At 40.4% G+C, this 27,365-nt stretch overlaps 1 protein-coding gene and 1 long non-coding RNA gene across 5 annotated transcripts in view; one reads left to right on the forward strand and one right to left on the reverse strand.

The window, feature by feature from the left end:
• The window catches only part of LOC148214231 (uncharacterized), a 37,298-nt gene extending 10,750 nt beyond the window's left edge, over positions 1-26,548 (forward strand). The window contains exons 3-4 of one of the 3 annotated variants that reach the window (XR_015798533.1): positions 19,144-19,348; positions 26,402-26,548. This is a non-coding gene — a long non-coding RNA (uncharacterized LOC148214231). Of the gene's footprint in view, positions 1-19,143; positions 19,349-21,809; positions 22,058-22,817; positions 23,739-26,401 lie in introns of those variants that run through there. The other 2 variants (XR_015798534.1, XR_015798535.1) reach the window with 2 other exon arrangements.
• On the reverse strand, positions 2,301-27,351 carry PM20D1 (peptidase M20 domain containing 1). Of its 2 annotated transcripts, XM_007422149.4 has the most exons (13): positions 26,395-27,351; positions 23,860-23,946; positions 22,064-22,299; positions 19,942-20,028; positions 19,119-19,252; positions 18,431-18,550; positions 16,977-17,052; positions 12,625-12,686; positions 11,160-11,238; positions 9,101-9,172; positions 7,573-7,741; positions 6,901-7,000; positions 2,301-4,706 (listed from the first exon to the last, which is right to left on the reverse strand). In XM_007422149.4, the coding sequence occupies exons 1-13, from the start codon at positions 26,606-26,608 to the stop codon at positions 4,577-4,579; spliced, it is 1,566 nt and encodes a 521-aa protein (XP_007422211.1). In that variant the 5' UTR covers positions 26,609-27,351; the 3' UTR covers positions 2,301-4,576. The 2 variants fall into 2 exon arrangements, with proteins under 2 accessions (XP_007422211.1, XP_088010288.1); XM_088154162.1 differs by lacking the exon at positions 18,431-18,550.
• Between the last annotated feature and the right edge of the window lie 14 nt (positions 27,352-27,365).

A 27,365-nucleotide genomic window follows, 5' to 3' on the forward strand; every position in this document is an offset into this window, starting at 1 on the left:
TCACAGGATCAGAATAAATCCAGGCCTTAAAATAGAAGTTGGCATGACAGCTTGCTTTAGAAAACGCAGGTGTGGAATTTGACCTTGTCTTAGATGTGATGCAGTAGTTTTTGTATACTTTAGTCATACACTTCCTCAACAGAGCTGATGTGTACTTGGCATATGGCCAGCAGATTAGACAACATTCTTGTTACTAATATAGCACAATAAATCTAGGGAATAAATTAATAGATTCTCAGAGTTGGTATTGCAGGCTAATTTCTGAGCTCAAATAGTAGCCCTTTTACATGACTAATGCAAAGCTAAAAAATACAAAGCTTTCTTAAATGGTAAAGGTGAAAGAAGGGAGGAAATGGTTTACATTGGAAGCATTCACATATTGTGCCAAGCTATAATATAGGTTAAGTTTTAGTTTAGTATGTTGTGCAAACCCAGCCATTGTGGTTTGTAAACCATGATGGTTTACCATGTTGTAAAAACTCAGCTAATAGTGCTTATTCAGTAATATAATAGCTAAAGAAATAATGTCTTAGTACAATTATAAACCATCTGTCTCACACACATATCCATTTCAATGCCTGAAATTATAAGAAGTAGGAACTTGGTCTACTAAAGTAACTGTTCTTGTGGAATTAGTCAAAGATATGTAACCATCTTTTGTTTCAACTTTGCTGGATGCCAGCAGGTAGCCAACCCATGTGGACCATGTGGCCACTGCTTTGGTCACTAACCCTTGTCTTTTGTTTCCTCCTCTGTTGCTCTTCTTTGTGTAATCACTAGAGAGTAAGGGAACACAGTGGGCCCCACCCATACAATTATGTAGCTTCCTTGGCTCTCAGTGAAGGTTGATGGGGAACGTGAGGTTTAAACCAAAGATGTTCTCATTGCCTTTAATTGTTATGTTACTTCAGTTCACAAATAACTAATCCATACTTGAGTGATGAAATGCACAGTACAGTGAAGTAGGCCTATGGCATAAGGCAGCAAAAATGCTTTTGCACTTTTATCCATTAAATTAAAGGTTTTCTAAATTGTATACATGGATGTAATCAAACAGGGGAAGAGAATCTGTCAGTACCGTTAATATAGGGTTCACTTTTACTTTGAATATTACAATTCTTGATTGTATATTATAAAAACTATGGCATTTTCATCTAGAAAAGCTTGGGAAAAAGAAAGGCCACAGCATATCCCCCCAAATGGCATTTAATCAATTGTTATGGGAGCTTTCAGGAATCTATCAAGGCATGTTTGATTTCTCTTTAGCATGTAGTACAACTTTAAGTATGCTGACTGGGGAATTCTGGGAGTTGAAATCCAGACATCTTTAAGTTGCCAAAGCTGAGAAACACTGGTGTAGTACAAACTCAGCCTATCATGATTGTCAGAATGTATGATTTGAGCCTGTGTGTTTGGATTCCATTAATTTAGAGGCATTGAATCTGAAGCCAAATACCACTCTTTTTCTACACAGAGAGGAAACTTAGATGTAATATTATTGTAATGGAGGCTGTATTTTTTGAATGGATAAACAATGTGACTGAAGCAATTGGTATAAAATCAGCCTTGTTTCTATTCCAGCTTTCTTTTAGTTTTAAAATATTTGGGGCCATAGCCTAATCAAAGCATGAAGATCTTGAAACCACTGATATAATACCGGAGGCATGCAGTAAAATCACACCCTTGTCTCTGGGCTGACCCATTCAGAACAAAAAGAATATTGCACTGTCCCTTTCCTCTATGATTTTTTTGGTAATCACCAGCTATCTTGGAAGATAATTGAGGACATTTCCCTGTTTCCAGAAATGTTGACATAAATGAGTGTGTGATTGATCTTCATCACTGAAAGCATTTCCTTGCAAATGTTCTTCATAATGGTGTCTAAATCCTGTTTTTATTTCACAACACACTGCTCATCCTGCAAGGGTACAGCCTGATCAAGAAGATCTGCCAAACAAATATTGGTTAAATGAGGGTCAACAAAGCCAGAGGCTGCTTTCAGACAAATAGCTTCATTACTTTTTGTTGAAAAGAACAAGGATATTTTGCCTTTTTCTGACCATTTGGAGGGGAAAAAAACCCCTTCAAAAATAAATTTGAGCATTACTGTGCCTTACTATCCCATAATGTTCAAAAAAGTGGTTAACAAAGTTAACTGTTCAATACCATAACTAATGACATTTAGAGTTGACAAGCCCTGTAAGAGTGAGCCATTGAAGTCTGGGGGTGGAGTAGAGCATCCAACACATGAATCATCAAAGAGTTTTTGTGAAAAAAAAGAACTTCAGGATACAGAGGGCTGGCAACTAGTGGAAGTTTATTTCTGTATAATTATTATTTCAAGGAAATAGCGTAGAGAAATCATTGGAATAGAAAACTACTCCACAGTGATTTATATGAGTATATTGAAACAGCACTACACAGACAATTACTTTTTATTGCCAAGAAGAAAAATCTGGTATTTCAAGCCTCAGCAGTTAGCACATCCAGATAAAGTCATAGTGAAAATACATTAATAAGTATATAGTCTGTAAGAATCACAGTATCATCATCCTATGCTATCCCTATTGTCATGTGCTATAGATTTTGCTAAATCATATTCTCTATTATAAATATTAGGGAAGAGTATATAACTATGCCTTTAAAGTTGCATATGAACGTCTCCAAGGAACAAAGCATGGAAGAAAATTTCAGCTTTCTTGGCTTAGTATATTACTTAATATATATATATATATATATAATACCTCTTACTTTCTAAAAAGTAGCATTCAATTGAAGTCAATTACAGAATCAACATTTTTAGGAACCAGTTTCAGTGTAGAAAACTAACTTGAATAAAACACAAAAAGAAACCCAAGAACTGCCTGATTACATTTTCTATGTAGCCCTAGCTTCAACTCAAAAGTCAAGTGCAGCCCTCAATCTGAAAAAAAGTTAAGTACCCCAGAATTACAACACCTTGCAATTAATTATAGTCAAATAGGTTGTAGCAGTCAACAATAGCAGTACCAAAGACTCAAACTCTCTGAAACTTGCAAGCATTCAATTTAAGCCTTGGATATAATTATCTGTCTACTGAGCATACCTCCACTGAAGAATAAAAGAATCTAAAGGCAAAAAAAAAAACTGCCTTAAAAAAATCAAGTGAGAGTAGACAGATAGATAATTATGACCTCCCCTTATTATAGTCAGAGCCATCAACCATTAGACTAAGTGAAACTTACAATCCTTCCTCCTTAATGCCTTCCACAAAAAAAATCTATATTGCATGAATGGAACTTCCCCCCCCACCCCCAAACCTAATTGCTACTTCAAAGGGCATAGAGATGTTGCTTGGCTACTCTAGGTTGCTATTTTGCCAAAAACTGCTCTCTCACCACCACCCCCGCATCTGTGCCCCTAGCAATTAGGCTGAGCAAAAAGAAGCCACTAAAGATATTTTCAGTGGGAAAGGGTGGCAGAGAAGAAAAAAGAGTCCTGGAAGGACACCTGGGCTCAGCCATCAACTCAGCACACAGACACTTGGGGCTCTTCTCTTGCCAGCTATGAAAGCTGATCCCATCCCTGATCCTTTCATTCAACCCATGGAATCTATACAAGATTTCTCTCAAAGAAATAGAGGCTTTGACATTAATTAGCCATCCCTAATATAGATTCAAATTCAGTAAATTAGCTCCCTCTCAAAATGTAACAATACCAAAGTCTGCCATTAGTTTCATATAGATCTGAGATAAATCACTTTTTGTTCCTGAGATAAATCACCTGTGATTTGGCTTTTGCTTGTATAGTAGAAATAGCTCTGCCAATCTTGGAGGTATTCATATCTGTCTTGTCTGAGCTAAACAGTTAAAACAACATGGTCTCAAAAGAGAAGCTAAAAGAAAACTAAAAATGAAATAACCAATAAGCATAAGAAAAGCAACTGGCAGAGGTGAAGCTTAGAGATTCAACAGAATAATGAAATAGGTCACATTTCAAGTGATAATTCTGTGATATACTGAACATTTGGCACCAGACGCTCCAGTTATTCTGTGATCCTCAGATCTGCAGATACAAAAGGTCTGTTTCTTGATGTTTTGGATAATCCATTTCTTATGCAAAACTGCCCTTCCATACAGTTAAGATAACAGAAAAGTTCTTCAGTATGTAAATACTTTACTGTTGTCCAATAAAGTCATCCATGGATGTTGGCTGGAGGCGGAGATGGGAGGTGAATTATATCAGATGTGTCAAGATGTCATCACACAAATGACCTAATTCCTTTAGAAGCCACTGTGATGTTATTGCATAAATGACATAATTCATGCAAAGAGCATTAAAGTTATCAAGATTCTAATGTCTATGAGGTACAGCTTAGTATGAAACTTAATTTCTTTATACTGTTCAGAGTAATTTAGTCAATTGTTAAGTTTAGTAATTTGTTTCACAACAATGTGCAGTGCAACTAAGTTGTGTTATTACTTTAAATCTCTGTAATACATTAATGCAGTTCTGTAACTGAGGATAAAATGGAACACTGCTGCTTTGAATAATTCAAATTTCTAAGAATTCCCACAAGTCTTTGTACTTTCTTATTCTATAGCTCATGATGGTATGTATTTGGTTCTGTGGGTTGGTTCAAATCACAATTTTGAATTAGTTGGAAGAGAAATTCCACTTGCTTTGCATAATCTTTCATAGAGATCCTTTCATTCAACCCATGGAATCTGATTAAAAGGGGAAAAAAACAGCTATTTAATTTCAGTCTAGTCATACGTATCAAATACAACTTTTATACTACAAATATATGTATAGTGCAACAATATTCAAAAATTTAGATCCAGATTTAGTCATACTCAGAGACAAAACTAAATTAATTCAGGGACTAGTTCACACATCACCCTAATCCAGGGGTCGGGAACCTATGGCTCGCGAGCCAGATGTGGCTCTTTTGATGGCTGCATCTGGCTCATTGCCAAATCTTTAATAAAAAAAATAACGGGGTAAGGCTTAGAACATGTCTTCTATCCGCCGAGTGCAGGCCACACCCTCCTCTGCATCGCAACTGCATCCGGCATCCTTGGGACTCACCCTACCTTGCCCCGCAGCATCCGCGGCCGAACGGGCCTGGAGCCGCATCGTCCTCCACAGGCAGCCACAAATCAAGGCCCCGGCTTCAGCCTAGCTCCCGTCGGCGGCCCACGCGAATGCGATCCGGGTGCACCACTTTGCATCCTGCTTCTGCTGCCCCTGCTCTGTTGGGTGAGTCCTCATCTTGGGCTGGCCCCCTGTTTGTGGCCCCAACGAGGTACGAGACATATTTCAGGCACAGTGCCATTTTCCACCAGTGGCCGAAAATCGAGCCCCCGGCTTGGGCCTAACCTTCTTGACGGCCTGTAAGGGTCCATCCCACCAGCTACACCCGCAATTGGCTACCCTGCCTTCATTACCTCTGCCCTGCCCCACGGACCACTACCTGGGGTGGTATCCTCCTCACCTCAGTCAGCTAGAGCTAACCAGACTGCAAAGCCATCAGCAAAACCATGCAGCACCAGAAGTCGCATTAATGGTAAGAAGTACTTTATTCATCATTGGTTAGCAACAGCATAACAATGTTATTAAAAAGAATTCAGAGACTTATTGTACTTTAAAAGTGTTGGTCTTACATAAAATGCACACATTTACTTGTATTTAGTTTTAAACATATTGTATGGCTCTCACGGAATTACATTTTAAAATATGTGGCGTTCATGGCTCTCTCAGACAAAAAGGTTCCCAACCCCTGCCCTAATCCTTAATGGAGCCTGCTTGATTTTATTTTAGCATGCCGTGCAACCCATAGTTCATAGTAACAGTGCACAACCTATGGCTCATGTATGGCCCCTGAATTTCCTATTTGTGGTCTCCAAAGCCCCATGGAATGGGGCAGGGGCAACATTTCAGGATTGGGAAGAATTTGAGGGGTGAAATGAGTTCCTTAAGCCTTGCCAATTTTCTCCCTTTTGCTCCTGGACTTATCTGTTCTAAGATCAGTATGTCATTAGCCAAACTGTCTAAAGTTACAGGGAGCCATTTTCCTTTAAAAAGTGTCCAAAACAGCAAACACATTGGCTTAAGGTGTGGTGTGTTTTTAATCATGACTTATTGAGCAAGCCACTGTGAACTGGTTCATATATAAATCACAGTTAACTATAACGTCTGGAGTCACATTAAGCCCAAATAAGGAAATATTACAATTGAGTGCAATATATGAACCCAGACACAGAAATATAAACAGGAAAATATTCTGTAAAGCCATGAATTCCTGTTTCATCTAACTGACAACATGGGAAGCCCTTTGTAACTTCTCATCTCATTCTCACCATTATATCCATGAAGTGTAGGATATTCAATAATATTTTTCAAGACAAAAGTATAAACCATATATTTTTTGTGGGGCGGGGGGGACATCAACCTGTGTAAGATCTCTCTGAATACACAAATCTAAGGCATCTAAACTTACTTCAGATTCTTTTACTGTATGTGCAAGAAGTATGGTTGAACTAATCAAATGTCCATCTTGTGCAATTTTATAATAAAAAAAATGTTTATGAATATATTTGTGAAAAAAGTAAGTTTCTTAAATGGGAAGTGAATTTCCAGTTTACTTGCAATCCAAACAATAAATCATGAGTAAAAGTTACCGTTTAGTTCTAGAAAAGATGCTGCACTTTCATTTTGCTTTTTATGAGGACAGATATCAGCTCTTATTCTCCCTCTAATACCATTTGACTAATAGGAAATGCTATGCACATAATTCAGGGCTATGAATTACTGTGTTCATTGTCAGGTTTCAATGGCTATGTCTCATTTATTTTTGTAAGAAAGCACTCATGTTTCTTATCCAGTGTTTCACTAAGAAGAATGGTCATTGTACTGTACCTTGAAAGATCATCAGCTTTAAAGGTCACTGGGTTAAATCGATAAATGGCCTTTGTGAGATTGCTGTAGTGTCTACTATCAGTGTTTCCAATACAAACACCTATAGAAAAAATAGTATTAAAAAGTTAACAGTTTTGAAATAAAAAATGCTGTTTCAAGATCACAGACTACTATTCCTAGTTTCCTTTATTCGCACTGAGACCTGCGTGCCAAAATTTCATCACAAGCTTTGAAAATTCTCTCTTGAATTTTCAAAGGATATGGAAAATAATTAAATGTTTCAGGTCTCAAAAAGACTCATAGTTTTGTAGTGGAACAATCTAGAGCTACAAGACACAACTGAATAGCAGAGATAGTCTCAGTGAGGGGAAAAAATGCACCGATCAACATAATCCTGAAATAAAATAATGTATGAACTGCGAGTGTACTGTTCACCAGTTGCTGATAGTAATAAAAAAAAAAAAGCAACTCCCAGATATCAAAGAAACAAAAGAAGAAATGTAATTGTTTCCAGTCATTAATAGTATTTGAAGTGACTGTGTATAAATGTGTATCCACATGTATTGGAATGGAACAGAGGAACAAAAGAGAACATAGAAAAAAATGGAAACAACGTTGGGATTGGGTGGAAACAGAAGAGAAAAACAATCATCGTCATGCATTTGCCACTACCTGGAGCTACAATGGCAACATCTGGGAAAACATCCAGGATGGTCTGGTGTAAAACCTGTGTGCCGAAGGTTTGGTCGTCCCAGGGACTAACATGGGATGGATCAAAGGCATTCATCACTTCTATCTTCACACTCTTATCATCAATTTTTTCTTCTACTATTCTCATTACCTAAGAATACACCCAAAGGAACAAATAAGCTAGTGTAGCCAAGATGGTTTCCATCATGGTATTAGCACAAGTTCCAGACTCTCTCTTAGTTCTTCAAACCAGTTTCAGTTCTCCCAATAAAAATATGTAGGCAGAACAGGAATATTTTAAGAATCTCATTGTTGAAATCTATTTCCTGTTATACAAAGGAACTGAAAGTTCTTGCTGGGCAAATGAATGTTGGGTCCTTATCTCAAAATATATATTTTAATGACCTCTTTAATTCACATACATTTCCAACATTTAAATCACTCGTCGTACTAAATACAGAAATATATAACAGAACACAGCAGTCAGGCAGAATGGTAAAGAAACTGTTCTTTGTCATCTTAGTATCTGGCCTAAGCATTATTTCAAGTCGTATTTTTGTTCACAAATAGGAGAAAATGTTCCTTAGTAGCCTTCCCCTACCACAAAAGCAAAGGAAAAAGGGAGATACAACATCAAGCATTTAACTATCTTCTTGTCTTACAGACACATACACAATTTATCATACATAACAGATAGACGTGTTGGTGCTCCACTGACTGATGCAGGCAGGCAGCCAAGCAGGGGTGCAACCTGATTCCAGCTGAGACCACAGTTTCATCTAGTTCAGTATTGCTTTCTCTGATTGGTGTGTCTTTCCAAGCTTGCAGAAAATCAAACCAGAGATTTCAGGGACTGAATGTAGGGCCTTTTGCCTTCAAAGCATGTGTTGTAATATTGAGCTATTAAAGAGTATTTGTTCCCTCCTTAATATCATAGTGGGAAGTACATTGTATAAAAACTGTTCTAAATAAAAGCTGCTCTCAGGGAATGAGAGAGGCTGGAAAAGGGGCCCTGGAAATGCTCAGGTCCTATGATGCTTCTGGATACAGAATTCTACTTTGCTCAAGCAGGGAGCAGGTTTCCCAACAGCAGAATCATTCAGGAACCACAAATTAGGACTGCAAGCTAGGGAAGATGTAGGTGGTAAGGGAATCCTACATGGTGCTAAGGTGGAAAAGAGAATATGATCTATAGCTCACTGCCAATTATACACAATCTCCCCCTGCAGTAACAACCAGAGAATGCCAGTACTGTGGCCTGGTAGCCAGCTAGCACCTGGACTACAAGAAACAGGTTTTAATAACAGGATCAGCCCCAGGTTATATCAGAGCAGGTCAAAGCAGCTTAGAGAGGGAGAGTAGAACAGTATATTTAAATCAGGTAACCTGTTTAATGTGTTCTCAGGTAAAACTAGACGTCAAACTCTATAAACCTAGGCCTGAATTATGACAAATTCTAAGATTAAAACAGAAAAGGCACATAAGACCCCAGTGTACTTCATTATACTACCTCATCAATGGTTTGTGATGGGTGGATGCGGAAATTCACTGAGGCACTGGCTCTCGGTGGAATAACATTTGTCTAGAAAGGAGGAGAGAGGGAAAAAAGGAGATCTGAACAAGGATAGAATTATCTTCAAGCACCAATGAATTTCAGATCTGTGCCAGCAACTCGAACCAGTTCCACCTGAAGCCATAACATAGTTCTTGGCTTGTCTGTGGCATCTCATTAAGTTTAAAGAAGACTTGCAAATGTGGCTTACAGAAGGACTTGCTTGCTTTTACTCTTCTGAAGGCCATTGTTCCTGTCTCTCTCCTATGCCACTGTACTAATGCTGAGCAAAGGTCTGCCTTTTTTTCTACAGCAAAAGCTGTACATACAAGCACTTGAAAAAGATGCAGCCACATGCTATGCCAGGTGGCAGTGAGCAGCCTGCTTCTGCAGAATAGTAGTAGGTAGACCCAGCGGTGCTTGCCCTTAACTCATGCGTGCCCAGTGACAGACATATTCAGAACAAATTACATTTATGACTTGCTTCTTTCTCCCTTGCACAGGAAAATGTGGGTCCGTCTTTAGAGAAAAAAAATGCTGCCAATTCATCCCCTATATCAGTACAAATTTACACTGGGCACATATGTCTACTATATGTGACAACAGCAGACCCATGTTCTTAAATAATGGGTCAACCCTAAACACGGATAAAAAGGTGGATGGGAGATCCAATTTGAAATATAGCCAAGGTGGTGATTGCTGAACCATACTTCACAACAGTTCATCCCTCCCACCCTATTCTTTTCTCTTTAGGACTCTTTTATCATGAGTGAACTATCTGGAAGTAAAGCAACTGTATTATGAATTTAGCTCTTTTGTAATTTAAGTCACAGAGAGACACATCCCCACTTCACACTTGACTGGGACAGAGCAGCATTTAGAGATGTGAATCTGTAATTTGGGTAACTGGTAACCAAAACCCAGTTCTACCAGCTGGTGTCGCTGTTTAACTACCACACTAGCCATATTACTAAGTAATAAAACACTGTATCTTCTCTGGTATTCTATTGTCTATCTATACCTATAACTTTATCTATATCTATATGTGTGCACACACACACACAAACACTCATCAAACTAACAAACCACTTCCACTGTTCAACAAGCTTACATTTCTCAGACATACACTAAAGTTTGTTTATTGTGATATTCACATTTGATGGTTTTATATATACAAGAGCTACTTGTAAACACGTGCATGTTATGTATACATGTGTGTGTATTAGGACTGTGCAGTGATTTTGACGGACAAGAGGTGTTTTGGAGTATGTAGGGGTGTGGAAGTACAGCAGCTTCATTTTATTTTCTGGGATTATGCAACCGTAGGGTGATCTTGGGAAAAGATGCGTTTGGTTTACAGATGCCAAATAGATGCTACAAAAGCACCTCCACCTGCTTCAAAGCTTCTTTTTCCCTTTAAATCCAAAACATTGTATAACATGTACATATGGGTGTGTGTATACACACACACAGAGGTGAAAACACAAAAACACTCAGAACAGACATGGCACATACACTCAGTGATAAACCAGGGCTATATAAAGTATGCAACAGCTTTCCTGGGCTTTACATCATGCAGGGACATATTTTAGGACTCAAGGAAACACGCAATGTCTCCTTTCCATATTCACAAATTCTCAGCTTGGGATAAAAATTATTAGGAAAAAATACAAAATTTTTAGAAGTCATTTAGTAGGTACTAACATTTTATGGCAGAGAGGGATGGTCATTGGCCACACTTTTATAAATCATTATTTTTGCAAGAAGGACAATAATGAACATCAGAAAAGTTGGTGGAAGTGGAGGATTTTTTTGCTGGTTTTAAGTATGTTAAGCATCTCCATTGGCATATATACTTGTTTTGTTTTCTGACAAAAATGGTGGGAAATCATGTTCGTGTTTGGTTTGCTATCAAATATTGGTCTCTGTAGGTTACAAAAAAAGAGGGATTGGGGCCACTGATTATCCCCTTCAGCTTTATTGCAACTTTTCCAAGCCTAGTGTTTTCCAGTTGTACCTTTATTCCTGCGTGAAACATGCTGATTGCGGTGGTGGTCCGAACAAGAGGATTAGTGGTAGGATTTTGCTCAAGAAACCTGCATAAAGATTTAAAAGGCAAAAGGTTCTTTGGTATCAACATTAAACCAATATAACTTTCTGTATTCTGCAAAATAACAGCAATGCTTTATATTAATAGAAGTACATGTATTTTTTCCCCCACAAATAAATGACTTATTCTGTGGAGATACTCCAGTTTCCCCTTCCATATTTTTCTGATTTCTGCATGAAGTGTGGCAATGCAATTTTTCATGAGCACCTACTTAATACTGCTTGGATTAATGCTATTTCTCCCTGCCCCCACAATAATTGCATATTAGTTAAAAATGAATCTTTAGAAGCCTTTTACTTTTACAGCTAAAAAAAATCTCCAGTATAGGAATGCTGATTTACTGGTATTAAAGCAAACCCCAAAGCAGGTGACAATGGTAATCTCCTTGCCAAGCCATCAAACAGCAGTAGTACATGCTGTAGATAAATTCTCTGAAATAAATGTATATTTATTTAAAGTAATTTAAATCCTGTTTTTTTATCTCTAAAGAAATACAAGTGTTGTATTCTAAAATACTAAAAAAATACAAAGAAAGAATAGTAATATTATGCATTACAGCAGCCAAAATAATTAAGAAAGTCTGAAATGATTAGGAAAAATAGTTTTAATGCAATCTTGAATGCAAGCAAGTATGACATCCCAGGGAAATGAATTCTACAATTGTGGCACCGTGACAGAAACCATCACCTCTTGCACTTTGCCACTTTATAAATACATAGACAGACAATAAAAGTGGAAGATCTTGGGCAGGACCATGTAGGAAAACAAACTCTGAATCTTCTGGTATTCTGATCCCAAACCATATGGTGTTTTATAAACCCAAACAGGCATTTCTGATTATACAACAGAAATGACTAGTGGGCCAAAACAGTTGATACAAAAAGGAGAAGGAAGAAGAGTCACCTGAATTCTATATAATCCCATTAAGAAGCTTGCTTGTAGCTTCCTGTATATTTTTCATTTATTTACCCTGACTCAGCCTCCTTCTACTTCCTCTGCTCTCTTTTATCTCACAAATGTTAGATTTGTAACTGTTCAGGGCACAGATATTTTGTCCTGCAGTTTGTGAAATCACTGAATAACATTTCGCCAGATACTCCTCCCACGAGCAGATGTGATAGCATCCTATTAACACTCACATAATTGCCTTTTCAGTATTTGATAAAAGATCAATGCAGCTGAAGCAAGAATGTCTTAATTGAGATTCTTTGTTGTCTGGCAACTTCTCAAAATAGAAGAACAGTTTTAAGCAGGGAGGAGAAAAGCAGTAAGAGAGAATACTACAGAGAAGCTGAATACTGCCACCATCTCCTAATTAATTTATGCACGCAGGTTTCAAGGAAGGAAAGTGGTGAAGCATCTTCTTTCTTACCTGCCAACAAGAGATGCGAAGAACCACAGATTTGCCATGACGATATTGAGTGGGAAGCTCAACTGAATAGCAAGGGATTGGGGATGGGAAGAGAATATATACACATCAGCAGGTGTATCCTCAGATAAGACTTTCCTCTGATATATTTATCTGCTGTTATAAGTATGTAGTTGCTAAATATACAAGGCACAATCCAGTTCATCCTTGCTATAGGAGGCAGTGGGCTTAGAGGATTATTTTTATGGGGTTCTATAAATTGTAATCTGTTTTGAGGACTTGCTTTATTTGAGAGGAAAGCCAAGATACAATTTTTTTTTTTTTACATGACATAGAAACAAAAATGGAAAATCAGCCTATAGAACAAAGGGAATAATGTGTAACAAATTAGGCTACTAGGTGCAAGCCAAGATTCTGGTTATTATCTATAAAGCCCTTCGTGGCGTAGGGCCTGGCTATCTGGGGAGCCATCTGTCCTCCATAGTTTCTGCCCATCCTGTATGATCAGGCATGGATCAGGCATGCTCCACGTCTCATCCATTAATCAGTGCCACCTGATGAGACCTAGGAAGCATGCCTTCTCTGGGGCAGCAACACCTGCCCTCTGGAAGAACATCCCCCTCCAAGATACATCTGGCTGCCACCCTGGCTATGTTCAAAAGAGCAATGAAAACCTGGCTGTTTCCCCAGGCCTTGGGCTAAAGTGGGTGGCATCTTTGATTGTCTTTTAATAGCTGTCTTTCTTCTGGTGATTGGTTTTTTTCTAATTTGTATTGTATGATTATGCCACCCAGAGTCATTATCACTAAAAATCAATGGGCTGTCAGCTGCTGCTACTGAATGCCAGGTCGGTTTGTATAAGGCCATCCTCCTTCATGATTTGATCATGGAGGAGAAAGCTGACCTGGCAGGTATTATGGAGACCTGGCTGGGAGAGGAGGGGGAAGTTCCCTTTTCTGAGATGCGCCCAGCTGGTTTCTGGGTGTGGCACCAGCCAAGACCCCAGGGTAGGGGTGGTGGGATGGTGGTGGTCATCCGAGATACTTGGGAGGCATTCAGGGGTGCTGCTCCTTCGATTGCCGGGTGCAAGACCCTATTTGTTAAGTTGGGCTCTAAGAGGGATCAGTTGGGGCTGTTGCTACTGTACCAGCCTCCCTGCTGCATAGTAACCTCCCTGCCTGAGCTCCTTGACTCCATAGGTGGGTTGGTGGTGGAGTTCCCCAGGCTTATGGTCTTCCTTGGAGGTGGGGTCAGAGGTAACCCAGGAGTTTATGGCCACCATGACAGCCATGGGCCTATCCCAAGTCATCCAGGGCCTGACACATAATAGTGGTCATTCGCCTGACCTGTTTTTTCTGTCAGAGCAGTGGCAGAGTGTTCTGAAATTGGGGGAGGTATTGGTTTCTGTGATGGATTGGAATAGAGGAAGGGGGGTGAAAACGGTGCTCTCGTCTCCAGAGCAACGCTCTGGAGATAAGCGGAGAAAGCTGGCGCATCCCTAAACATTCCAGAAGATAGTGAATAGCTGTGCCTGGGAACTAGTGGTCAGTCTGAGAAGATTTCTGTAAACAGGCGCTGGCTAATAAACCTTGCTGATTGAACCTGCATGGTCTCCAGGAGTTCTTTGGGCTAGGCCTGACATCAGTCTTTTCAGACTCACCACTAGTTCCCAGGCACAGCTATTCACTATCTTCTGGAATGTTTAGGGATGCGCCAGCTTTCTCTGCTTATCTCCAGAGCGTTGCTCTGGAGACGAGAGCACCGTTTTCACCCCCCTTCCTTCATTCCAGTCCATCACAGTTTCTCCCGTCATGGTCAGATCACTTCCTGGTGAGCCTCCAGTTCTCTGGCACCACCCTCCTCTGCAGGGAGATGGGGCCTATTAGTCACCCACTCCAGGTGACTGATGGACTCAACTGGGTTTCAGAGGGAGCTTGGGGTTGTTCCGGGAAGTCTGCTGCACAGACTGACCAAAGCCTTGGTGGCCGCACAGAACAAGAGAATGGCCATGGCTTTGGATCAGATCGCGCCTCAGCTGCCTCTCTGTGCCCATGGCTCCTGTAGCTCTCCGCGGTATACAGAAGAGCTGAGGAAGCTTAAGAGGGCTCAGAGATGCCTAGAGTGCTGCTGGCGGAAGAAGGGGAGTGAAGATGACTGAACATGAGCTAGAGCCGCTATCAGACCCTATCTTGTGGTGGTAAGGGTGGCGAAACATAATTATTTCTCTGCCCTTATTGCATCTGCAGATAGCTGCCCACTGGCCCTGTTTGGGGGTCTACCTTCAGGGCCATTGTGAGGAATATGCTGAACATCTGGCAGGTAAAGTCACTCACATCCGCTCTGCGTTGAATTCCAGCCTTGATACAAGGCCAGTAGGGGCTACGGGGGCTAAGTCTTGCATGGTTATCTGAGAGGAGTTCGAGCCCATTGAACCTGAGGAAGCGGACAAGGTTCTTGTAGCTGTTAGTTCAGCCACTTCTGTGTTAGGTCCGTGCCCCTCCTGGCTGGTCGAGGCTGTCCGGGAGAGGACACATAATTGGGTCTGGGTGGTGGTGAATTCCTCTTTGAGGGATGGGGTGGTCCTGCCAGCTATTAAGGAGGCAGTGGTACACCCCCTCCTCAAGGGGCCATTGTTCAACCCAACTAATCTGGATAGTTTTCATCCAGTCTCCAACCTCCCTTTTTAAGGAAGGTTGTTGAAAAAGTGGTCACACGGCAGCTTCAAAGGGCTCTGGATGAAGCGGATTATCTGGACCCTTTTCAGTCAGGATTCAGGCCAGGATATGGGACTGAGAATGGCATTGACCATGCTCTTGGATGACCTCTGGCAGGAGCGGGATAGGGGCAGTGCTTCCATCCTTGCTCTTCTTGACCTCTCGGTGGCCTTCAGTACCATCAATCATGGTATCCTTCTGGACTGGCTTCAGGAGTTGGGGGTGGGCAGCACTGTGTGTGCTGGTTCTCCTCCTTCCTCCGGGGTTGGTTCCAGTTGTGTTGGTAGGAGGGGAGAGGTCAGTCCACGGCCCCTACTGTGTGGGGTGCCACAGGGCTCAGTTCTCTCACCCCTCATGTTAACATCTACATGAGACTGCTAGGTGAGGGGATCCGACAGTTTGGGTGAGGTATCATCAGTAGGCTTTAGCTTTATATCTCCTTCCCGGGCTGTCTGAGTGGTGCCATGAATGCCCTATCTCAGTGCCTGGAGGCTGTAGGAGCCTGGATGGGGCGCAATGGGCTTCAACTCAACCCAAGCAAGACTGAGTGGTTTGGGTGTCTGGGCCTCCCAGTACCAAGGTTCTTCCGTCTTTGGTTCTGGATGGGGTGGCTCTGTCCCAGACAGGCCTGGTGCACAATCTGGGGGTCCTCTTGGACTCACGGCTCCTGCTGGAAGAGCAGGTGGCAGCCATGGCTAAGAGGGCCTTTGCACACCTTCAGGTTGTACATCAGTTGCGCCCATTCCTGGACCAGCAGGCTCTAATCACTGTCACCCATGCCCTCATGATCTCCTGTTTGGACTATTGCAATACACTCTACATGGGGCTGCCCTTGAAGAGCATTCAGAAGCTTCAGCTGGTACAGAATGCAGCTGCCCGGGTTGTAAATCATGTTGGCTACTCAGCACATGTAACACCACTACTTCGGGAGCTGCACTGGTTACTGATGTGTTTCTGGGCACAATTCAAGGTGCTGGTTGTCACCTATAAAGCCCTTCATGGCTTGGGACCAGGTTACCTTAGGGACTGTCTTTTCCCAGTTGTTTCCACCCATCCAATCCGGTCTGGCAGGTTGGGCATGCTCCGGGTCCTGTCAGCCAAGGAATTTCGGCTGGCGGGGACCAGGAGACGTGCCTTTTCTGCTATGACGCCTACCTCTGGAACATCCTCCGTCTTGAGATTAGGATGGCCCCAACCCTTCTGGCTTTTCGGAAGGCCTTGAAGACCTGGCTTTATGCCCGGGCCTGGGGCCCCGAGTGTGTGAAGGGCCCTGTTTCATGGTTGTGCTGATACTGATGGTTTTGTTAAGATCTCTTGGCTGCATTTATATTTAATTTTTTTCTACTGTTTTAAATGTTGACTGTTTTTATTGTTAGCTGCCCAGAGTCTCTGGTCTGAGATGGCCGGCTATATTGAATGAATGGATGGATGGATGGATGGATGGATGGATGGATGGATGGATGGATGGATGGATGGATGGACGGACGGGCGGGCGAGCGAGCGAGCGAGTAAGCAAGCAAGTTTGCCGAGTGCTCAGTATAGCAACTCTTGGGAATTCTCCCAAGGGAAAAAAATGCCTTAAAATTATCAGTGTGTTTCATGAAAATTAAATGAAGAAGGCATGTACTGTTAAATACTCACTGCTGGTACCAATTCTTCAAACATCCTGATTTCAGGTCCACGACCAAACAAATTGGGCATGGGCTGCGTTTCCAACCTATCAAATGCAAAAAGCAAAATAAAGTGCATTTCACTGAATTATTTTGTGACTAGGATGATATATTGCTCTAAGTTGTAAATTTGTTAAATATGTTAGTTTCCTGCTTAAAACAGTAAATCAAACTATGTTTTCAAAACAGTTTTTTTTAAAAAAAATCTCTCTTAGAATCTGGAAGATATTTTATCATTCATCCTTCTGAAAATATCTTCTTTCAATCATATTTACGCTGCGAAGAGTTCCCTTATAATCTGTATGCAGCCCTCCACAAAAGAGGGGGGCTCATCCTGGTGCTGGGATAAGCAGGAGGTATGGATCAAATCTCACTTGCTCCCAGTGTAAGACGGATTGCTGCCCCTTAATCAATCAATTAATTCAACCAAGTTTCCTTATCATAGAAGTGGCAGCAGGCTTAATCCAGAAGATACAAAGTTCAGTGCACGTTTTATGGTTGAAGCTATTCTCAACCAGACATTTAAATTCCTGCAGTGAGTGAGTGAGAGAGAGAGAGAGAGAGAGACACCAGAGCAGGGGAATAAAAAAGATAAATAAGAGTCCATAGGTCATGTATTATATTAATTATTTGTAGCAGTTCATGCATAGCTTTTGACTCTCAGTTATTCAATAACAATGGAATTTATTGAAGAAACAACATTGAAAGAGAAAGGAGAACAGAGAAAGAATATGCAATTAGTTTAGTTAATTGTTCTTAAGCTTAATTACTTGCTCAGTCGCAGCACAGTATAATAGGCAACCACCTTAGTTGCCAATGAAGGCTAAAAGATTTTTCATAGAAAGAATTTGCCTCTTATTCTTGTTCATATTTTCTCCTATTCCCTATGTTGAAATGATTGGGGGGGGGGGCAGGGGAATGATAGGAAGGAAAATGAGAAGTACTGTACAAGTAAAAGTAAGGAGACAAAACAAAATTAAGCTTTCTTTGCTAGTAACGTCTTGATGACACAGAGTCATTGGGCACCAATGACTTAGATACATCACTAGCCTTGCAAATTATCATGATTGATTCTAGAAAATAACACAATAGAACAGAATGGATTGATACCACTTATTTCATAACTCTACAACCATGACTTCCCCCTTCCAGCTGTGTTGAACTACAACATTCATCATTATAGGAGTTGTATACCATCTTATCTAAAAACTACCAGGATATAGAATTCTACTACAACCATTCATGACTTGTAGTAGTGATTACTACATTACTAACCTGTAATTAGTGCAGATATTTAGTGTAGGACCTTAGACTACTATGCTTTACATGCTTTACTGGGAACTGTTGCAGTAACCCCAAATTATCTTTTTCCATTAGACATACATAGAATTGTAATGATAATATGTTCCCAAGACAAACACTTACTTGTATAATGCTTCAGAAAGAATACCAATGCTGGTCCTCTTAGGGGGTGCAGAAGAATGGCCAGGTGAAGATGTTACACTGAGATTTATATTAAGTGCACCCTTTTCTGTGATAGCTATTCTGATAAGTAGGGGGAAAAACCATTAATGAATTTCTAGATGCAATACAGCAGGACTGTTCATTATCTTCAAACTGAATAAACAAGAAGTTAGGTCTGACTTTTGCTGCTTTCTGGCTGATTCTATGTAGACCTTTTTCGCTTTGCTTATGCATCATTCAATTTACTCTGTAGTCAGATTACCAGCCTGCTGTGCAGGGCAGCAAGAATTTCTACTAATGCCCTCTGGCAGTCCAGGGCAAACCCTCACCTACCTGATATTACAGAATGCCATGTTGCCCTAGCTACTACAATCTTGTAAGAACAGCAGAAGCCAAAGTCTGGATATTCAAAATCAGGCATTCACATAGCTGAGATTAATCTGTTATTTACAAGATATGGAAATACAAGGTACAACATACATACGTTGATCATTCCAGAGCAAAGGTGGACAAAATACAGTCAAGGTACAACTGGTAGATTGCAGTTTCAATTATTTGTGAATTGTAAGGCATGGGTTCCAACTCTTGGTTGTTTAAAAAGGCAAAGAACTGCATTTATTGTAACAAATACTTGTATTTCTTTACTTACACAGCTATTGGTTTCTCTTTTCTAGATATGACTCCATTAAAAATGAAGCTTCCTTCATCAAGCACAAAAGAAAGTTGTACTCCTCTAGATTGCAGCTCAGCCACAATCTTCATTGCTCCTTTTTTACCATCCACCTAAAAGGGAATTAGAATATCGTCTTTCTAAGTCAAGCCATTGGCTAGTGCTTCAAAAGAAGGCAACTGTTATTCAGCAAACTTCTATTCAAGGCTGTAAGTGATTTACTAATTATGCCCCAAACCACTAAATAGATTTTACATAATCTCATTTATGTAGCTACTGTACCAAATCCTCAATTCAAATGTAAATATAAATATGAACAATTACTATAACTACAAATGCTATAATTATAGTAACCATAATTCTAAAATACTTATGTTCACAATAACTTCTTCAGTATTACAAGTAAAAAGATTTAGTCTCTGATAACAAACCTATAACTTTCAGTATACCTCTTCACATATCTAAATCCTAACTGGAGATAATGCCTGGTTTATCATTAAAAGCATTTTTTAAATGGGAGATTTAAGTTAGGGTACCAAATGTAATATTTAAAAACATTCAATGTTTATATATTCCCCATTCAGCAAAACAAAATATTCCTATACTACCTAAACCTGATCAATGGGCAATCACCCTCCACTCTATTAGGACAACATACATTAAAGATATTCAGGTCAACAGAATTTTTAAAAAGCCAATTTACTTGGAATCTACCATTCAGCTTTTGGGGATGGCTTGTAACTCCAAAGTAAATAATGAAAACATGGGAGAAGTTGCAAGTTTAAAAAGAAATAAATAATACCTCTTCGTCGTGCCCAAGGCCTATATAGAAAGACCTTTGTGGCCTGTAATTTCGTCTCAGTAAAAACTCTAGAGCGTGTAGAATGCCCTGAGGGTCAGAAAGAAAATATTAACAATTTTACTTAGTTACACAGTCAATTGTATTGCATATGGCGATTAGCAAGAATTAGGCTACCAGGAAGCAGAGCTCATACAGAGACCTCAACTTTATCCACTAAAGGCTTTTTACCATTATAGAATTATATAGTACTATCCACCTCTCCCTGAGTAGGCATAATACAGTGAGTCCCCTGGAGTTGGGCAGCAAATAAATGTAAATAAATATAAATGAAATATATTCTGGCAAGAAATTTACTGTCCCTATTGCTGATCCCTATCCAACTTCTGTTGCTTCTGTCCCCAGTTAATGGAGCCGCCTGGCTTCCTTCCAAGGTAATAGGTGGTGAAGCCTAGCTGATTTTATACTCCTTGAGGCTGCCCTGGGGTGGTGTTGGAATAAGGAGGAAAATGCTGCTCAAAGACCAGTTAAGCCTGTTTCAGTCATGGACTGGAGATGAGGTGAAGGTAACATCATAACGGGAATACCCCAGAAAAAAGGTTCCCATGTTTGTGCCATTTTAGGTGCAAGTGAGAGCATGTCCTAGGTTACTCTCTATATCACACCTCTCTATACGCAGTCTCTCTCCCTTTTCATTGAAGAGGATAAATTAATGTCCCAAAGACTGTGTGTGGATTTCTTCTTCTTTTCTATATTTTTAAAATGCTGTATGTGTCCTGCCCACCATTTCTGATAATCCCCCAAGACAACTGACTCAATCATGCAATAAACAGTGCTTTGTTAGAATCAGAGCAGGGCAGCACAATCTGTTTGGGGCCAACAGCTATAATTGCCTTTGGCGGCAAGCCAGGAACAATACTCCAAAAGTGAACTGAGCTAAGACAAAAACTATATTTGGTTTAAATTAAATATACTTAGTTTCATCATGTATTTAATCATTTCTCCTTTCTGTCACATTAAAGAAATGTCAATTTGGTGGCAAATGTTACCGTTTAAGGCTTACCAACACAACACTGCATTCTTAATCTTGGGACTAAAGCAATATTTTATGCTTCTCAGAAGAGATATCTGTTATCAGTAGTTTTCTGTACACCAGCAGACCTATTAGATATGTTGTTATAATGGCCTAATGGTCTATCTGATTAATGTGCTATTAATCAGATAGCCCATCTTGCTTGGTTGCTTGAACAAGCCTACCTAAAGGCTATTGGGACAAAATAAGAATTCTACTGTTATACTGCCCACCCATCCCTCCAGCTTTCCTTTCTGAGGTAGGGTAGTGTTGTCATTCCTTATCATGAGGGGCTCAGCACTCATTATATCCATGTCAACCATGAGTCTATTGGTTTCCATAACTGTCAGAAAGGCTGTTTTAGTTACTGTGGTCACCCAGAATGTTGTAACCAGCCAACTGAGCAAAACTGATTAAAAAAGAGGTAGGAAACCTGTAGTTCGCATGTGGCCCCAGCTCCACTTTTGCACTCTTCCAAGATCACACTATTCAAATGGAGGCACAATTTGCCACTAATTTTCATGGGGAAATGAAAGAATTCAGTGCCTTTAACCTCCAACTGGCTTAATTCCACCATAAAATCCCAAACAAACAAATAAAAGAGGCAAGGGGCATATCCTTTGACCCCCTTTCACTACTTTCCCATTTTATCTTCAGGTCAGCAACCACTTTTTCCTCTCAAGATGGCATGCGTGACCAGTATTCCCATTACAAACATCAATTTAATTTATTCTGGAAAAAAATAGAGTCATTTGTTCAGTGAAAACAGGAAAAGCCACTGTAATTTCCACCTTCTCAGTTTGTTTTCCAGGAGGAGCAATCACAACTGATGCTGAAGCAGAACATGTATCTAAGAAACTCAGCCAAATGCAATTCTAAAACCAATAAGATGCTTTTAAAAATTTTAGCATATAGAAGGAAAACTGACTACCATCTTCCCACACTGTGAAATGAAAAGACATGACTTATCATTAATATGGTACATAAAATTTCATAGACACCTGGAACTCATAGTGTTTCTGCATACAACCAAAAGGAGATAAATTTATATACCATAGCTGAGTTTTTATTATCCAGTGTTCCTCTTCCATATATAAATCCATCACGTTCCTCAGCAGAAAAAGGATCACTGACATCCCATCCATCAGGGGAAGCTGGGACTACATCTATATGTGCAATCAGCATATAGGGCTGTAATTGAGGGTTAGATCCCTGGATGGTGAATAGGTGGCTGTAATCTCCAATAATTTCATGTTGAATGAATGAGGTAGAAAACACTCTAGGAAAAGCTTCAGGAAAGAGAATTGAACAAAGTTAGCCAGGACTGGATTTGATTTTGAGATTACTATATGTGTTGGATAAAGAAGCCAAGATTTTAATGAATGTGTTCTTTCATATAAATGAATAGTGGCTGATATATTTGAGAAAATGATTAACTGAAGTGTGGAAGAAAGGAATTATTTACTCTTTGTCTTTCTGTCTGGGGATGGACAGATTTTAAGCAAATAATATATATAAGAATGAGCACTCTGAAATTATGCTTTCTTTTCCCTCTTTTATCCATTGGAAAAAAACAAGCATACCTCAGTCTTTTCCAAACAAACTCAGCAATATTCCCTATGTGACCACAATAGGACCTGTTTTTGCAGTACACCAGTCTTTCTAGTTACATTGTTCCTGCATCAGCATTTATTATCTTACTCTGAATATATATAGCAACCATTGGGTGCTCAAAGGTCTATTCCTACTTTATTACAGTAATTGCAATAATCTAAAATAAACCTAAAGTATCATCCTTGTGTTGCAGTTGGAAGTTTGCACAATATTTTGCCATCACAACAGGAGGAAACGGGAATCTGGTGCAAAGGAAAGAACCTAAAATCACTGATTAAACAACAGGGAACCAATTTATTTCCTAAGCAGATTTGATGCCATGTGGTTTCTCCATGCCTGAGAGAAAGTGGCTTATTTAAAGCCACCTTATTAATTTTTTTAGTTGAATTGATTTTAGAACCTTGTACTTTCTGGTTCACCCCATGAGTTTTAGGTTGTAAGGGACAAGCTGTATTGAACTAAATGGGGCTTAATTTCTAAGTAATACATGGCGTTTTTCTTTTCTAAGAATATGTAAAGCTACAAGCACATATCTGTGTTAACATTTCCATCTCAAAACTTCTTCAGGCAGACCCGAAAGTAATTTTTTTAAAAAATGGTATCCTATAACTTTTAAGAACACAGGAAACTGCCTTTTATAGAGTCATATCATTAATCCATTATTTTCAGTGCTGCCTACACTGTCTTGTTAATGCATCACACTTGGGCGTCACATGGTTTGTTTGGCTTAAAATGTTATGTTTTGTGTGACATACAGGTTAAATATTGAGTTAGAATCCATAGCTTGTGGCTTAGCATTGTGTGTTCAACAAAGGATAGTTAAAGCTAGTCGTAACTTAGTACAATGTCTGTAGCCAACCACTGATTGGAAGGGATCTCATTTTTCCTACTTACATTGATATTAAACTGGGAATATTCTCCCTGTGAAATTCATATTGTACCCTTTCTGTGGATCTTCTGTGTAATTTATCCCAGAATATTACATCCAATTGAGAAACAATATTAAATTATTGTAAAAATACATATATATTCATTTTTGAAAAATCCATATTTTCTTCAGCTGATTAACCAACTATAACCAACCACATTTTTGTCAATTACATTTTATTAAATAATGAATCAGATTTTTTCAGTTTGGTACTTCAGTTCTATCAAGATAAAAAAGCAATACAATAATTAGATTTTCTATGCAACAGCTTTGTCACTAATAAAAGCAAGAATTTAAATTTAAATACCTTTATAAATATAGGGCTTGAATTCTGCCAGGGCTGTTATATTCTGATCATCTGGTGAGAAGGAAACTGTTTTCATTCTAACAGCACCTTATGTAAAACATAAAGAGTTTTTAAAAATGCTCAGGCAGTATTTCAGAAGAGTAACACAAACAGATGAACTACTACACCCATTAAAATGCTTGAAAGATCCAATTATATAAGGAAGTATTATCAGTGGGTTGACTAACCCTAATGTCAGTTACAAGAGGACATTGGCAGGACTTTTGTGATAATAGTGAACAACTGCCATGCACAGCTTTGTACATTTAGTTGGGGGCACATTCCAGAAATGCACAAAGTTGTCTGTGCATAAATCCTACAGAGAGATTCTGTCTGCACAGCATGAGGGATGAGAATCCAGTTTGTTGCCATTCATATTGTTTCGCCACAAAACGAGTCTGATCTTGGTGCCGAAGCCAAAAGACATCCAAACACGAGGTGCAGAATAAAGGGTTGCTTTTATTAAGGTACCAGAACAAAAGGACTCCAGCCTGTAAGGCAGCAAGAGTCCCGAACACAATTTGGTCACAATCTTTATACTTCCCAAATTCCCTCCCCAGCTCTTCATTGGTCAGGTACTATGGAGTTCACAACCTATCAGGTACGTCAAATACAACTTCCAGTTGTCCTGCCTTAGTTTACATCTCCTACTACCCTACTCTAAAGCCCCTTGCTCTTATTTACAGTTATCCATATTTGGGGGTTCTACTTATGTGTCATTTTAAAGGCGATCGTGTCCCTGCAGGCTGTGGTTAAACAGACATCACCCTGTCGTTATCTACATTCTTCTCCTTTCCATATGGTGCAAGCTGCTTTAAGCCTATATCTAAATTTCACACATCCTGTTTTCCAGGTCGTGGGCCCTCTTGCAAGCGTTCCAGCATGTTATCTCCCCACCCCCCCTTATCAGCTGCCCCAACAGTGGGTGGTTGGGCTCATTCCTCTTCAAACTGGTGTTGGTATGGCCTTAGTTCCACATAGGAACCGGGGGGGGAGGAGGATTAACCCCCTTCTTCTGACCCTTCAATATCATAGACTCTGAACAGCTCACAATAAAATAACAAAAACATATTTTAAAAAACCCATCAAGTGTAAAATGATTTTAAAATACTTCAAAAATCCACAGAACATAGTAAAACACACCAGTATAAAGCATACAGTAGTTGTCAGAGACTGTACAGCAAGTAACAGCCATCCTCTTATTGCTCTTCTCTCCAAAGGCCTGAGACAAAAGAAGGGTTTTCACCAGCTTCTGAAATATTTGGGGCCTTCCTAGATTGGGGTAAAATAGTTCCATAGGGTTGGGGCAGCCATGGAAAGGAGATTTCCATGAAATCTCATGGGAAGATGGAAATCAAGCAGGAAGATTCAATGTGGAGCAAATGATGATCCCACAGAAATTGGGGATCCAAGCCACAAAAGCCTTCATAGGTAGTGACCAGCATTTTGAATTGTATCTGGAAACTTGCCAGAAATTAGTGCAGTTCCTGTAAAACAGCTGTCACTCTGCTAAACTGGATCTGGCCACTTAGCAAACAGGACACTGCATTTTGTACCAACTGTAGTTTCCAAGTAGGTGGCAGTTATAGTGGATTGCAGCTAGCCCTAGCAATGGCAAAATGATGGCACGCGTGCGGCAAAGGCACTGTGCAAACACACTCTCTTGCATCCTGATGGGGGAGGGAAGTACATTGCGATGTCATGGCTATGTTTCATCACTATGTCAGCAGCCTAAATAGAGAGCATTACATTAAAGCCTCTGCAAGGCATTAAGGGCATGAGCGACTACAGCGTCAGCTTCTGGGGCAAAAGATCAAAGGACAGCTCAACTCCTAAGACTAGGAGTTACTTAGTGACAGGACGGCACCTGTTACTGCCTGGGAAAACAGCTTCCCCACTCCACCTAACATGAGGCAGGAGGGAGGAGGGGGAACCAATCCATCCACAAAGACTTCCCCGAGTCCTGCAGGGTGCAAAGCCTGCATTTTATAACAGACCACATCGTTTGAACAGTGCCTTTTCTGATATATTTGTGTCTACAAACTGAATTCCCGTAGGTTGTATGGAGACAGAACTATACAGAAGGGCAACCTGGAGGAAAGAACACCAAGAGTGACCTTATTCAACGTCATACAGCTTAGGGCCTCCAAGCCTCTCATGTTATTGAGTCATTTTATGCAAACTGATTGTGAAAAGGTATTGGAAAGCAGGAGTTGCAATAACAGCAGCAGCTGCAGCCATTCTGTCATAAGCAGCTGCTCCAGGACAGGAGTTCCACCTACTGTAGCAAACCATTTAAGCCAGGAACAGAGGAAAACACTAATTTAGTCTGACAGCAGCTAAAGAGTCTAGTCGCCAACTGCAGACAAGGCTCTGATTTTGCTCTCTCAAGCCACCAGCGCTAACTCCCTATTAAAATCAGAGACAGAAATATTCACTCTGAATCAATGACTGCTTTTACGCCCGATTCCATCGTTGCCTTTTCTTCCTTTTTACCTTGCAGCACCTCCTTGAGTTCTTGCAGCTCCCGGGGACTGAAGGCAGCCAACGCGCGCCGCTGCCGCTCTGCCCGCAGCCCTGTTGCCGGGCCGGAAGGTCGTGTCCCATAGGTTCGGAGGAGCATCACCACCAGCAGGACCAGCGCGACCCCGCAGAGTCCCAAGCCAGCCCCGCACAAGACCCCTCGCAGCCGAGCGCGGAAGGTCGTCATTTTACTGCGCCCTGGGCCAGCCGCTTTGGGAACTTTGACAGGCAGGCGCGGCTTCTAGCCAATCATTGACGGAGCTGTTTAGTTCTCGGCGCCACGGGACGCTTGGTTTGGTAGTTCGCGGGGGAGGAGAGTCTCAGTTCGTCTCACCGATGGCAGTTGGGAGTGGTCCTTTCTTGACTGAGGACTAACAACCGTTTCTATGGTTTGAAAGTGCCCCGCCGTTCTCTCAAAGAATTGGGCTCAGGAGAGCGGCGTTTACAACGGTCTTGCAGAGACCCTGCCAATTATTCTTTCGTGTAGTTCTAGCAGTTGCAGCCGGGAGCAGCTGCTGGTCAGCCTTGTCTGGACTCAAGCTGTAGTGACCGACCTAGTTAGTACTTGGTGGAATGCCACAGGCACAAGGAAAGGCCAGTGCTGCAGCCAAACTGGGAAACCACTGCCCTACTTTTGCCAAATAAAGATGCAGGGACTCTCCCATCTTGGACTGAAGGAGAGTTTACTATTTATATACACTCAGCATCAACTTTGAGACCAGATATTTTTTTAAAAATATACTTTGAGCTACATTAGATACACTTTTGAAATCTAATTAATTTTTCACTATTCAATGCATGTAACATTTTGAAAAAGTCTATTTTTGTTTCCTCTAATTTTCTAGATTTTACTTTTCATTGACTTCAGAAACCACTGGATGCTTTTGCCCAGTAACATTTTTGGAGATCAACTTTTTCACAGAACGTAAACTTTGACTGGTATA

Source organism: Python bivittatus, unplaced genomic scaffold (assembly GCF_059951505.1).
Source record: "Python bivittatus isolate LINGU-HERP-01145 unplaced genomic scaffold, Pbiv_v1 ctg000700_np1212, whole genome shotgun sequence".
Taxonomy (NCBI): domain Eukaryota; kingdom Metazoa; phylum Chordata; class Lepidosauria; order Squamata; family Pythonidae; genus Python; species Python bivittatus.